Source organism: Sorghum bicolor, chromosome 4 (genome assembly GCF_000003195.3).
Source record: "Sorghum bicolor cultivar BTx623 chromosome 4, Sorghum_bicolor_NCBIv3, whole genome shotgun sequence".
Lineage (NCBI taxonomy): Eukaryota > Viridiplantae > Streptophyta > Magnoliopsida > Poales > Poaceae > Sorghum > Sorghum bicolor.
In genome coordinates this window covers 1,893,944-1,909,220 of record NC_012873.2, presented here as the reverse complement: position 1 = coordinate 1,909,220, position 15,277 = coordinate 1,893,944, and the positions used below count along the sequence as shown (strand labels likewise).

Below are 15,277 nucleotides of genomic sequence, written 5' to 3'. Positions count from 1 at the left end.
CATATGCGTGTTGATCAAGTCAATGGCCCACCTTGGAAACTTAATAACAAAAAGTAAGTAGATTAATTGGAATGCTGGCTAGACAAGACTTAAGTAGATAAGTCTTCCTGCATATGACAGGAGCCTGCCCTTCCAACCAGCAATCTTTTTCACTATTTTGTCAATCACCGGCTGTAGATCCTCCCTCCTTAGTTTTGAAAAATGTAAGGGTACTCCTAAGTATTTAATAGGGAAATCACTTCTCTTACAACAGAAGATTTTTGCAAATTCATTTGCTCTCTCGTCATCCATTCCCGAAACTAAAAGCTCACTCTTGTCATAATTAATCTTCATGACAGCTGCTCAAAACACACTAAAATCCACTTTAAATAGCCGCCTTATCTAAATTGTTTTCAAGAAAAAGGAGAGTATCATCAGCGTATTGTAAGCTAATAATGCCCCCAGGTTCAGACCTACCAGGCGTGATAGGTGAACGGATTTTCAAGAACCTTAGTGTCATGTGCTTATTCTTTTTGCTTAATTTCGTGTTCATGTAATGTTTGAATTTTATTTGGATGAATTTGGACCGGGCCTCCACAGTACCTGAGTAGCAGTATCTTTGAGAACGCTACACCCGAGGAAGTGAGGGACTTCTTCGGGGACGATGAGTTCTGTATGTCCAACAAGTGGGATGATATGCTTATTTATCATAAGACACTAGAGGAGTGCCAGACCACTGGGACGATGAAAGCACATTGGGTCCGGAAGGTAAACGTGTCGTGGGATTTGATTTAAGGTCTCTCTTATTGACTAATTTCATGTCTATCAGCTTTTGGTTTGATCTCTTGCTCTTGTTGTTGCAGTTCCCCTTCTTCTGCAGTGACAGAGAGTACATAATTGCTCGTCGGATATGGAAACTGGGTGGCGCCTATTATTGTGTCACAAAGGTAAAACAGACTTGAAAAACTACTGCAATGTTCTTTTGTAGTACTTCCTTATTTGGGGATTGATTCCAGGAGGTAATGGGACTTATGCTTGACCCCTAATTAAAAATATATACTTTCTTGGTTGAATTTTGTCACATAGCCTGTTGGCTATAGCATACGCTACATATGGACTGTAATGTTGACAATTTATGTTGTTGCCCCACAACTAACTCAGCTATAGGCACAGATGTATGGCTCAGAAGTCAGAAGTTCAGTGGTTGTAGTAATGTTGTTGCCCCTCAACTAACTCAGTTTGGAATAGGCAGACATACGGTTTAGAAGTTCAGTGGTTGTTTCTCAATCCTGACATTTCATGATGGCTATGTGTATCTAATGATACTGACCTGAGGCCACCTGTCCATGTACACTTAGACAAGCTTTTAACATCATTGAAGTTTTGATGTTAATGTTGAGTTGTTGACAGTGAAGTCTCCAATTCTTCCTTCCCATAACTATTCCTTTGAAAACAAACTATGGAGGGAAGAGGAAACCTCTCCATTGAATAGCAACTGCCTGTTACAGCAAGGAGAAGCTGGGAAGTAACGATATATCAATGTTGAACTTAGAAATATGCCAGTTCTGGCTATATTTTCTTGCGTGATGTGTTCTTCCACTCTGTTATCTCAACAAAGAAGCCATAAGCGTTGGCAAAAGGTTAAATAAACAAAGAAGCCACAAGAGCGTATCTTTAAATTAATACCCTGTCTGTGTTTTGTATTTCTACACATGTTTTTAGTTTATTCCAATTCATTCCTGAAATGGAAAGAGCATTCTTAAGGTTTCTTTCTTTTTTTTTCACTCTTAGAGAATCATGTACACTGTTAACAGTATTTCTCCTTTTACTATGCTTCTGTGTTCATATTTTCATAATAAGCTTTCGCCTGTTATTCCATCTCTATTCAATCTTCTATTTCATCCAAATTTTTGTCTCGTTGCATTTTAGAATATCTGTTCCTATGCCTTCACTTAATAAATGGTATCTCACTATAGTTTTCCTTGACTGTCTGTATACTTATGTGCTGCCTTATTTTTACTCCTTCCTAACCCATCACTCTTCACCCAATCGATATAAATAATTTTGCTATTTTTCTGCATCAACTTTTGAGGCCTTGTTTAGTTCCCAAAAATTTTCAAGATTTCCCGTCACATCGAATTTTACAGCACATGCATGAAGCATTAAATATAGATAAAAAAGATAACTAATTGCGCAGTTTATCTGTAATTTACGAGACAAATCTTTTGAGTCTAGTTAGTCTATGATTGGACAATAATTGTCAAATAAAAACGAAAGTGCTACAGTAACGAAATTTAAAAATTTTCGCGCACTAAACAAGGCAGGAGAGAGAGTACAGGGAAAGAGCCCAAACAACACACACGCACGCACTCACACCCACCAGAAGTTAGTTAATATAGGCCTTGTTTAGTTTGAGAAAAATTTTGGATTTCGCTACTGTAGCACTTTCGTTTGTTTGTGACAAATATTATCCAATCATAGACTAACTAGGATCAAAAGATTCGTCTCGCGATTTACAGGTAAACTACGGAATTAGTTTTTGTTTTCGTCTATATTTAATGTTTTATGTATGTGCCGCAAGATTCGATGTGACGGGGAATCTTGAAAAATTTTGGGAACTAAACAAGGCCATAGTATGAATGAATCACTATTTTTTTATTCCATCAGTAAATACGGGTGATGGTTTCCCCTCAGGGTTCTTGCTTGAGCCTATATATAATGGCTGTATGCCTAAAAGAGATAAAATGTTTAGGTCCAAATTGCAGTGGAATCTTTTTTATTTTGTAATATATTGACATGGTTTTTGAGCATATATTCTTTCATATACAGTGGTTTGTAGGATGCTTCTCTAATCCTAGATGTTTTCTAAAGAAATTGTTAATGATCCTGTTAGCAACTAGTAGTTTTGAGGCTAGTTCCACTTGCATTGATCAGATTATCAGGTTACTCATATCATGCGTTCATGCCCAACCATTGATGTATTGGTAATGTGATGCAGGGTATACCATGCTCATCCATTCCACGGCGTAACAAACCTCGAAGAGTTGATTTGTATTATTCAAGCTGGTGCCTCCGTGCAGGTAATAATTTTCCTTGACTACTTTACTTAGAGGTCGGGGAGTAATAAAAGTTGAATAACCAAAAATTCCCTTTACTTTCTGTGGCACTTCTTTAACTAGGAATTTTCTTTTGAACTGATGTTGGAACAGTGGAATCCAAGAGAGGGAACGGAGGGTTGACAGCCTGTGAGGTTCTCTTGTTTCACCATGAGGACATGGGTATCCCATATGAGATTGCTGCTGCTGGAAGATGGACGCGCTTCCAGCCGGCGCGCGGCGGACCACGGGCGCCAGAGGCTCCAGCGCCTTGGTGTCCTTGCCATTGCTGCCGCACTTGGGCTTCTTGCTCCCCGAGCCCGAGGAAGATGCGGTGATGCGGAACACGGATGGCGCGCGGAGGAGGGGCACGCCGGCACAGGGGAGGAGAGCGGTGGTAAGGGACGCCATGGCGACGGCGTCGGCCTTCTGTTTCTGCGGCGCCGGCGCGGCTTATCCGACAGTTTGAGGGGAGATGACGAGGTGGGCTTTGTGGGCCGGGCCAGGCCGGAGAAAATAATGGGCGTCCGTGTGTTGTTGAGTGAGCCACGGTTTCCTTTCATTGGTAAAAATCTAATTTAACTCCCTCAAATATTGCAGTCGGCCGATTTTTCTCCCTGAATTCCAAGATCAGGAATATGGTATAAAGGTTTTGCTATAAAGATTTTTATGTAATTTACTATGATTTTTCAAAGATTCAGCCAAATAAATAAAAAAAAGAAAAGGACAAAACCTTTATAGCAAAAAATTTGTACTAAAGTATACAATATTATATGTTAACTATGTAGATCTACTTATGTGGAGTTCAAAAAAATGGATTTTTCATTTTATGATTTTTTTGTGATTTACTATGATTTTTTAAAGATTCAGCTGGAATAATTTAAAAAGAAAAGGACAAAACCACTATCACTATAGCAAAACTGCTTTTGAAACCGCTTCATGAGGTAAAATGCACAGTTTCAAAAGTTGAGGGAGGTGAATTGTCTGGTTTCAAAGTTGAGGGAGAAAAAGTGGACTTCCGTAAAAATTGGGAGAGGAAAAATAGACTTTTTCCTAGGCTTTACACGTGTGTTCCTGTGCTTCCCTTGATTAAGCTCTGCATTTCTCACCCGTAAAAGGCTATGCATTTTCTTCCCAAAGTACATATTTTTCTGTGAAATATATAGTACAAATTAAAGGAGTACATTGTACTTGATGTTTCATGTTAGGTGATTTATTAAAACTCATAAGGAAAAAGAAAGTTCAGTGGGTGTAGCTTTGACTGCTTTGTTAGGCTCTGTTTGGTTCCCCTTACTAAATTTTAGTCAGTTAAAATTATTTTAGCTACTATTGGGTGACTAGTGGGACTATACTATTTTAGCTCTTTTTAATCTTTAAAAATTTAGCTACTAAAGTGATTAAAGTTTCGCTAGCTAAAATTTAGTAAAGGAAACCAAGCCCTTAGTGAGGCTAACAAATATCCACGATCGCAGATAGTGGGAGTTGAACTGCTTTAATTGGTGATGGTGAATTTTTTTTGTAAAGTTGTTCCAATTATATTATCCTCGTTAGTTGCATCGAATTATCAGTTATATATGGACTGCAAATATAATAGTACTCAGTCAAATCTGAATAATCCGCGCTAGCTAGCTAGTTAGCGACATCCCATGCAACCTCTATGCATAAAACAATTGGTACAAGATCGCCATAGTGGATAAGATCGGCTGGTGTATATAATATGCTTTCAGTTTTATTCAGATGTGTATGCAGGAGTAGCATCTCTGGGAAGCAGAAGACGACGATACCTCAGATTTGTACGCATATGTGTGTAGTTAATAATCATGATGCATGAGTGGTTATGAATGAAAGCTACGTGTGCATTATATTATATACTACATGTACGTGTGTGATTTTAATTTCTTTCATTTCAAAAAAGAAATTAAAGTGCATGCATAGTTGTCATCACTCAACTCTGATATGTATGCATATATAAAATAACTACAAAGAAATTGTTGTTTCCCAACAAATCAATGATTGATGTTTCCCTGAACAAAAGGGGGAAAATGCAAAGAAACAAAGAAATTGCGTATTCGGGGGAAAGATATGTTGTATTGTGGTTGGTTTGTTCCCGATATATGAAGGTATGGTAGTTGGATGATGGTGCCACAATAGAATTTTATTTTTCTCGTCTAATAAAAATTACGGCAAATAAACTTTTTTCATTCTTTCGGAAAAAAAAGATACGATAGTTAGAAGAGATGCATGGCCATCAACGATGTCGGATAAGAGTATAGAGCAACGATTATTATTTCTGTAAAAGAGCTTTTTTAGAGAGAGATAGAGAACTGATAAGTTGAGGTTTGTTGTAGCAGGTATCGTAGGGCCGGCCTACTGAGATTCAGTCTATGATGACTGTGCTCGTGTTTTCAGGTATTTTTTTTAAAAAACATACGTCTGATCGACAGTGAGGTGCCTAGCTTAATTAGTATCTTGAAAATGTCCAAAGAAGTGATTGTGTGTGCGTGTTCGTTTAGAAAATAAGTTAACAATTCTACGTACGTGTTTACGTCAGTGTGAACTGTGATGTGAAGCACATGGTTTATCATTTTTGAACACGTTGTCACTTTAATTTGGTTGACTAGCTAGCTACAGCCTGCTACGCGTACGATCATAGAATTGGAGGCATATCTCACATGCTAACTTTCGGTGAAAATAAAAGCAAGCATTAGCTAGTGGAGACGGTAGTGGTCCAAAAGCTTGATAGCTTATTTAGTGTGGTTCGTCAGTTTCATGTCAATGCAACGTTTAACACACGGCTCCACTGATGAGGAGTTTTAAGTAGCTAGTAGGGCCGGCCAGCAGCCAGCCAGCGAAGCTTTAATTTGCAGCTGTCCCTTGACCTGAGACATGCATCCATCCATATGATAAAATGTAGATCGGCGTCTCACCAACTTGTTGTCAATATAATGATAAAATTGTTTTTATTGCAAAAGGATAGCTGCAACTTGTCAAAAGTTAATTAATGAAGCCATGAGCTTTGGCCTTGTTTAGTTCGCAAAAATTTTCAAGATTCCCCGTCACATCGAATCTTTGGTCGCATGTATGGAGCATTAAATATAGACGAAAATAAAAACTAACTGCACAATTTATCTGTAATTTGTGAGATGAATCTTTTGAGCCTAGTTACTCCGTGATTGGACAATGTTTGTCAAATAAAACCGAAATGCTACAGTAACCAAAAAGAAAAGTTTTTGCGAACTAAACAAGGCCTTTGTTAATTAAAGTCTCGGTCTCGCGAAAAAAAGCTTTGTTAATTAAAGATGTTTCTTGCGTTTAGAACCCTCGACAAATGCAAGTATGCAACCTTTATTATGACAGGCAGCTCTCTTGTTAAAATCTACGATTTCACCATACGATTTTAGTTAAAGGGTCTAATTCTACTACCCTAATCATCAATAGAGTCTATGTTTTTATGATTTTTTTTGTTTGAACCTTACCTAAGGTCCTCCACTTCATTTTTTTCAAAACACAATACAAATATAAAACGCTCACATATATGCACACACATTTTCGCATATATGAACACGTGCACACATCCTTCCTACTCCTAAGAGTACTTTTGAATGACTAGGTTGAGAGATTTTGAGATTGACAAAAATCATCATAAAAGTATGTGTCACAGTCAAGGGATATGTTTTCTATCACAGAAAGAATAGCATTGTTACATCCTCAACTCTGAGCAAGTGTATCCTCTCTCTCTATCTCACTTGTTAAATATACGTAATAACAATGTTAGAAATTTTCGAAAGGGGGGGAAATATTGTGATTTTCTGCCGTTATGCATGAATGGACATTTATACCATCTGTTGGAAAAGACTAATAAAAATAAGAAAAAAAAAAGAGTTCGAGGGGCGGAAGTAGAGCCACTACACTCACGTACTTGTCCTTTGGCAAAGGAAGAGGCCGCGGCCTTCCAATGGGTTGCACTTGCAGTATGCGAATCCATCTCGAGCGGTGGGGAAGCAAAGCTAAGCACTGCAGCTGAGATAACATTCGAGTATCTACTTTCTATAAAGATAAAGTCTTGTTTAGTTGGTGAATTTTTTTGGATTTGACTACTATAATATTTTTGTTTGTATTTAACAATTATTGTTCAATTATGAATTAACTAAACTCAAAATATTTGTGTTGTAAATTACAGACAAACCGTGCCATTAGTTATTTTCTTTATCTATAGTTAATGCTCTATGCATACGTTCAAAGATTCGATATGATAGAAAATTTTAAAAACTTTTAGAAACTAAACAAGGCCAAAATTCGTTGGAACATCAACATGCTCTGCAAATGTGTCACTTTAGCTCTGCAATTTCGCATATTATTTTATAGCTGAATGTCAAAGGCTCAAAGCTACTAAAAGATGGAATATGAGAAACAAAGATTGTGCTATGAATTGAAAACTGTTCACCTGAGTTTAGATCCTCCATTTATATTTTTCTCGATCTATTCAAGACCTAAAGGTTTTACTCTTTCAGTGCACGTCGTGCTTCTCGACAATCTTTCATAGATATTGATATACGTACTATGAAAAAAAACTTACATTTGCGACTTGCTAGAGGGAGAATAATAATAGGTATCAATAAATAAAGATTGGCTAAGAAAAAAATGTCCGAAGTGTTTAGTGCTTGGTTAACTACTAGTAGTACATAGGCCTTGTTTAGTTCCTCACTAAAACTCAAAATTTTTCAAAATTTCCTGTCACATCAGATCTTTGAACACATGCATGAAAACAAAACTAATTACACAGTTTATCTGTAATTTACGAGACGAATCTTTTAAACCTAGTTAAATTAAATAATATTTATTACATACAAACGAATGTGCTACTGTGCTCATTTCGTAAAATATTTTTGGAACTACTATTACCGTATTATCCAAAAGGGGCTGTTACTGACAGGTACAGCTAGGCGTACGTTCATGTGCAGAACCGCAAAAGAAGAAACGGGGTCAACCGTCAAGCTCTCTAGCCTGTAAAATCCTGTTTGACATATCAACCAAGGCCTTGTTTAGTTCCCAAAAAATTTTGCAAAATTTTTCAGATTTTCCGTCACATCGAATGTTTAGACGCATGCATGAAGTATTAAATATAGATGAAAATAAAAACTAATTGCACAGTTTGGTCGAAATTGACGAGACGAATCTTTTGAGCCTAGTTAGTCCATAATTGAATAATTTTTGGCAAATACAAACGAAAGTGCTACAGTGTCGATTTTGCAAAAAAATTTGGAACTAAACAAGGCCCAACCCTGGACGGAAGGCCATTGACCACGCTAGATGTGCTTGGATAACTACCCGCCACGTGTCAACTCGTGCAGCAAGAGAAATTGTACTACGTGTTGGAGAAGTACCAACACCAACAATATAGGTGTAGGCACAACGGAAGAAAATTTGCAGGTTTTTTTTACACTCAGGTCTTGTTTAGTTTCCAAAAAAAATTAAAATCCTTCGTCACATCGAATTTTACGGCACATGTATTGAGCATTAAATATAGAAATTTTTTTAAATTTAGTTAGTCTATGATTAGATAATACTTGTCAAATAAAAACAAATTTAAGAAAAATCCAAAATTTTAAGAACTAAACAAGACCTGAGAAAAATAGTAGTAGTAGCACTGTAGGGGAGGCTTGGAGAAAACAAGAACGACAACAGCTAGTTGCAGCTGCAGCCCCACCACAGAGCACGCAAACGCCAGCCACGGCTGCCTGCCACTCACGACGGCGACCCGATTTCTGTGGTGGCGATGTGCCGATGTGACGCCGCCGGCGAGAGGGTCCCGGGGCCAGCGGCCGAACCCGACCAGGGCGGGCAGGGCACCAAGCAGAGCCGACGTGGCGGCGCGGCGTTGGACGGCGGGGAGATTTGGGCCCCCACCGGAATCGACGCGCGCCAGCAGCAGCCTCAGCTCCGGCATCCCCTTATCGCTTTGGGACGCAGCCAGGGGCAGGGCACCCCCAGCCACACGTCGCCGCACTGCATGCGCCCGGTCCATAGGCGCGCGCGCACACATGGCTGTCGGCGTTCCGTCGCATGGCCAAACGAAGAGACTTGTGCGTGTCCCTTTCATCATAAAAAAAAAATAGAAAAGAGTGTCTTTTCTTTTCCTTTCCTTTCTCACATTATTTCTCTTTTTTTTCTCTCCCATAAACTATTTTATACCCAATATGAGAGAGAGAAAGGGGAAGAGAGAAACAGTACATACACTACGAGGTGTTTAGTCAATTAGCCGCGAACAGTTGACCGCGCATCAAATAACAAAATAGGAAGTCTTGCATGGGCCTTGTTTATTCCTTCTAAAAGTTAAAAACTTTTTAAGATTCCCTGTCATATCGAATTTTTCATCACATACATAGAGTATTAAATATAAATAAAAATAATAATTAATTACACATTTTAGCTATAATTTGTGAGTCGACTCTTTTGAGTCTAGTTAGTCCATGATTAAACAATAATTATCAAATACAAACGAAAGTGGTACAGTATCTAGAAACTTTTCACCCTAGAAACTAAACAAGGCCCAACACACTCTCGGTGTTGTACAATAAGTTTGCTGCATTAACTATTGGGTACGATGCTCATATTTAATAGAGTTTAGAGAAAGGGTCAGGCTAATCGCAATATTATTGACACCATACTTCGATATCCAAAGCTACCACATTACAAGTATTAGATTTGTAGGAAGGAACTCGGTCTCCAATGTATGAAACTCAATTAATTATTTCATATGTTGTGCCTATGAAAGTTGACTCGAAGGATTTAAATAATGTTGAATTATTGGACTTCATTCCAAAAATAGTGTAAGAGCTTCATTCTCTCCCTTAATTATTTCTTTGTCACATAAGAAAAACATCCTACATGGCATCTAATAAATGTGTAACCTATTGGCAGATCTAGCTAGCAAAATGTAGAAAATAAAAGTACAAGGAGCCTCACATAGTATATTTCTCTAAATCCGTCATTGATTGGGAGTTCCTTTTGCATTCCTAATTAAAATGGCATATTTCTAGGGACTAGTGACTTTTTAACATGCCTTCATTTTGTTGATCCCAATATAGGGTCGTTTGTGTAGTTTGGCAAGCCTAGAGCCTAGAGGCCCGAGCCCTAGCACATTACTAGCTCAGTGCCTTTTGCACCTTTAAGGCTTTGTTTACTTCCACCTAAAAATCCAAAATTTTTTCAAGATTCCCCATCACATCGAATTATTAGACATATGCATGGAGTATTAAATATAGACGAAAATAAAAACTAATTGCATAGTTTAGTCGAAAATTACGAGATGAATCTTTTGAGCCTAGTTAGTCCATAGTTAGACAATAATTACCGCAAACAAATGAAAGTGCTACAGTGTCGCGAATTTTTTTTCTTCCGAAACTAAATAAGGCCTAAGGAACAACATGGGAACATAAAACTCTTAGGAAAGCGACTTCACAACCAACAGCTAATGAGATGATGTTGTGAGCACACAAACAACAGCACACTATAGTATATAGTACCTGAGTTAGATCACTAAAGAAGCAACCCACACCTTTTACAAAAATGCTAAAAAATCTTAACCAATAAAGAAATGCCCACCAAACTCCTTAGCTTTTGTTTACCATATCACCTAGCATCCCTACGACGCTGCAAAGTCCAAGTAAACTAGAGAGAGACTATTTAAACTCTCAAGTCCCAAGACTATACAAAAACAAATATTTGGAAAACAGATAAATAGGGAAAAAACAGGAGGTCAAAGAGTGAGGTAGTCCATGCACCATGTCCACCCCTCAGTGACCTCCATCCCTGCCCGTGCACCACACCTTCCCCTTCCCCAAACAAACCAAAAAAATCCAAAAAAAATCGAGTCTTTAATCCTCGCCATAGGCCGCAAAGCCCCCCCATTCCTTCCTCCCTCCCCCACCCTACCTCCACACGCACCGCCGCGTCCGTCCCCCCACGCCGTCGCTTCCCGGCCGGTCGGCTCCGATGGGGTACGTGCTGTCGGCGGTGGCGAGGGTGCTGGAGCAGCCCACGGCGTGGGGGGCGGCCTGGGAGATGGCGCTCCTCGCAGGGCCCCTCTGGGCGGCGGCCCTCCTCGGCCTCCTGCTCGGCTGGGCCTGGCGCCCGCGCTGGGCAGCCGGCCTCGTCGTCGCCACCGCCGACGGCGGCAGCGCCGCTGCTGCTGCGCAGGCGCTGGCGCAACCGCCCTTCGCCACGCTCGACTTCTGGAAGGCCCAGCTCCCCGCCCGTCTCCGCGCCCCGCTTGGCTACGCCGGCGCCGCCGTGCAGCAGAGGGAGGAGGACGAGGACGCCGTGCAAGGGTACGTAACTGTGTATGCTGGGAGGCTATCCGCAGAAATGCGCTGGATGGATGGTTCTTGGTGCGGGGTTGTGGTTCTTTGGTGGTGATTTGGCGTGCCACCTTTGACGGAATCACGGAATGGTGGTGCTTGGCAGGTCGTCGGAGGGGGCGAACGAGGAGCTGGCGGTGGGAAAGGATGACCTGGTGAACCTCTGGAGGCTGGTGGAGGGCAGGGACGGCGGCCCGGCCTGGATCAAGATGATGGAGAAATCGCTGCCCACCATGACCTACCAGGCGTGGAGGAGGGATACGCAGGTGAACGGATTTTCAAGAACCTTAGTGTCCTGTGCTTATTCTTTTTGCTTAATTTCGTGTTCATGTCATGATTGAATTTTATTTGGATGAATTTAGACCGGGCCTCCACAGTACCAGAGTAGCAGTATCTTTGAGAACGCTACACCGGAGGAAGTGAGGGACTTCTTCGGGGACGACGAGTTCCGTATGTCCAACAAGTGGGATGATATGCTTATTTATCATAAGACACTAGAGGAGTGCCAGACCACTGGGACGATGAAAGTACATTGGGTCCGGAAGGTAAACGGGTCATGGGATTTGTTTTACGGTCTCTCTGATTGACTAATTTCATGTCTATCAGCTTTTGGTTTGATCTCTTGCTCTTGTTGTTGCAGTTCCCCTTCTTCTGCAGTGACAGAGAGTACATAATTGCTCGCCGGATATGGAAACTGGGGGGCGCCTATTATTGTGTCACAAAGGTAAAATAGACTTGAAAAACTACTGCATGTTCTTTTGTAATACTTCCTTATTTGGGGATTGATTCCAGGAGGTAATGGGACTTATGCTTGATCCCTAATTCAAAATATATACTTTCTTGGTTGAATTTTGTTACATAGCCTGTTGGTTATAGCATACGCTACATATGGACTGTAATGTTGACAATTTATGTTGTTGCCCCCAACTAACTCAGCTAGGAATAGGCACAGATGGACATGTACGGCTCAGAAGTCAGAAGTTCAGTGGTTGTAGCTTATGCTTCATATGGACTGTAGTAATGTTGTTGCCCCTCAACTAACTCAGTTTGGAATAGGCACAGACATACGGTTTAGAAGTTCAGTGTTTGTTTCTCAATCCTGATATTTCATGATGGCTATGTGTATCTAATGATACTGACCTGAGGCCACCTGTCCATGTACACTTAGACAAGCTTTTAACATCATTGATGTTTTGATGTTAATGTTGAGTTGTTGACAGAGAAGTCTCCAATTCTTCCTTTTCATAACTATTCCTTTGAAAACAAACTATGGAGGGAAGAGGAAACCTCCATTGAATAGCAACTGCCTGTTACAGCAAGGAGAAGCTGGGAAGTAACGATATATCATTGTTGAACTTAGAAATATACCAGTTCTGGTATATTTTCTTGTGTGATGTGTTCTTCCACTCTCTGTTATCTCAACAAAGAAGCCATTGGCAAAAAGTTAAATAAACAAATAAGCCAGAAGACCGTATCTTTAAATTAATACCCTGTCTGTGTTTCGTATTTCTACACATGTTTTTAGTTTAGTCCAATTCATTCTTGAAACGGAAAGAGCATTCTTAAGTTTTCTTTCTTTTTTTTCACTCTTAGAGAATTATGTACACTGCTAAACAGTATTTCTCCTTTTACTATGCTTCTGTGTTCATATTTTCATAATAAGTTTTCCCCTGTTATTCCATATCTATTCAATCTTCTATTTCACCCAAATTTTTGTCTCGTTGCATTTTAGAATATCCGTTCTTATGCCTTCACTTAATAAATGGTATCTCACTATTGTTTTCCTTGACTGTCTGTATACTTCTTTGCTGCCTTATTTTTACTCCTTCCTAACCCATCACTCTTCACTCAGTCGATATAAATAATTTTGCTGTTTTTCTGCATCAACTTTCAGTTAGTTGATATAGTATGAATGAATCACTTTTTTTTTATTCTATCAGTCAATGCGGTTGATGGTTTCCCCTCAGGGTTCTTGTTTGAGCCTATATATAATGGCTGTATGCCTAAGAGAGAAAAAATGTTTAGGTCCAAATTGCAGTGGAAGCTTAGTTATTTAGTAATATATTGACATGGTTTTTGAGCATTCATTGTTTCATATACAGTGGTTTGTAGGATATTGCTCTAATCCTAGATGTTTTCTAAAGAAATTGTTAGTGATCCTGTTAGCAACTAGTAGTTTTGAGGCTAGTTCCACTTGCATTGATCAGATTATCAGGTTACTCATATCATGCGTTCATGCCCAACCATTGATGTATTGGTAATGTGATGCAGGGTATACCATGCTCATCCGTTCCACGGCGTAATAAACCTCGAAGAGTTGATTTGTATTATTCAAGCTGGTGCATCCGTGCAGGTAATAATTTTCCTTGACTACTTTACTTAGAGGTCGGGGAGTAATAAAAGTTGAATAACCAAAAATTCCCTTTACTTTCTGTGGCACTTCTCTAACTAGGAATTTTCTTTTGAACTGATGTTGGAACAGTGGAATCCAAGAGAGGGAACGGAGGGTTGACAGCCTGTGAGGTTCTCTTGTTTCACCATGAGGACATGGGTATCCCATATGAGATTGCAAAGCTTGGGATTCGGCAAGGAATGTGGGGATGTGTAAAGAAAATTGAGCCTGGACTCCGGGCCTATCAGGAAGCCAGGGCTGCAGGGGAGCCAGCGTCACGGAGTGCCTTGATGGCCCGAATCAATACTAAGGTCGGTGACAATTTTGTTCGGTCACTGGAATCCAACAGCGACGAATCAGAAATCGTGGAAGCAGAAGAGAAGCCTGCGAGGAACCACGTGGCAAGGTTCCTTGTACTCGGAGGGGCAGTTGCTCTGGCCTGTACTCTTGATCAAGGGCTCCTAACCAAGGCTCTCATCTTTGGCGTCGCACGGAAATTCGTTGGGCAGAGGAAGACATTGTAGCATCTCTGATCTTTCCCAGCGTCCTCCACGTGGCCCATGTGCTGATTAGACTCGCCCTGATTCGCTGACCTGGAGCGGAGGAAAGAGGTGATTCAGTGGCTGGTTTATTGGCGCTAATTCCATTGTGACTGGAAGAGAGCAGATGAAGAGCATTTTGGTGTACATATATTCTGTGCCGGCTGTCGGATAATGAGGAAGAGGGAATAGGGTAAACGATGTACTTCCCATTTGGAAAAGGAATTCCTTACTATATATATAAATTTGTTTCATGTAATCTTGTATCTCAGAACCAGACCAGATCAGATGATTATGCAGATGAGAAGAACAAGTGTTTTTCTGTGTAGCGTAGCTGTTCTTGGTAAGGGTGAGAAAAAATGGGTGGCACTGATCAGACAGTTTGAATCCATATGCTAGTGCTCGAATTTTCCTGGAAACTTATACTGATATGAGGGTATTGAATGTAGAACTGCAGGGCGACAATAGTTTGAATATATCACTGATGATCTCCGTGGACACGGTTTCCCTGCTTACCTATAGCCTTTTTTCCGTTCTGTTCCGTTTCTGTTCAATCAACGTGGATGGACTCAGAGATCAAAAAAAAAAAAAAGTTGGATGGACTCGACTTGGGGCCTGTTTTGGTTATGAGCCGTAAAGTTTACTTTTTGTTAAATCAAATATTTAGAGATATATATAAAGCACTAAATATAGACTATTTACGAAACTAAAAATATGACTAGAGAAGAATTTACGAGATGAATCTTTTGAGCCTAATTAATTTACAATTAAAGACTAATTATCAAATAAAACAAAAATACTACAATATTTAACAACCCCACAACAGCCCCTTACCGGATTCGAAGTCGGAGCCCCGGAATCGAAGTCGGATCCGGAAAGCGTAAGGAATCGAAGTCGGATCCGGAACCGCCA

At 40.1% G+C, this 15,277-nt stretch overlaps 2 protein-coding genes across 2 annotated transcripts; both read left to right on the top strand.

The window, feature by feature from the left end:
* LOC8068277 lies at positions 578-3,412 on the top strand. Its single transcript, XM_002453188.2, has 4 exons — positions 578-747; positions 843-926; positions 2,978-3,059; positions 3,189-3,412. The coding sequence occupies exons 1-4, from the start codon at positions 655-657 to the stop codon at positions 3,410-3,412; spliced, it is 483 nt and encodes a 160-aa protein (XP_002453233.2). The 5' UTR covers positions 578-654.
* On the top strand, positions 10,949-14,843 carry LOC8055062. Its single transcript, XM_002453187.2, has 6 exons — positions 10,949-11,404; positions 11,541-11,700; positions 11,797-11,979; positions 12,075-12,158; positions 13,706-13,787; positions 13,917-14,843. Exons 1-6 carry the CDS (start codon positions 11,070-11,072, stop codon positions 14,348-14,350), a joined length of 1,278 nt encoding a protein of 425 aa, XP_002453232.1. The 5' UTR covers positions 10,949-11,069; the 3' UTR covers positions 14,351-14,843.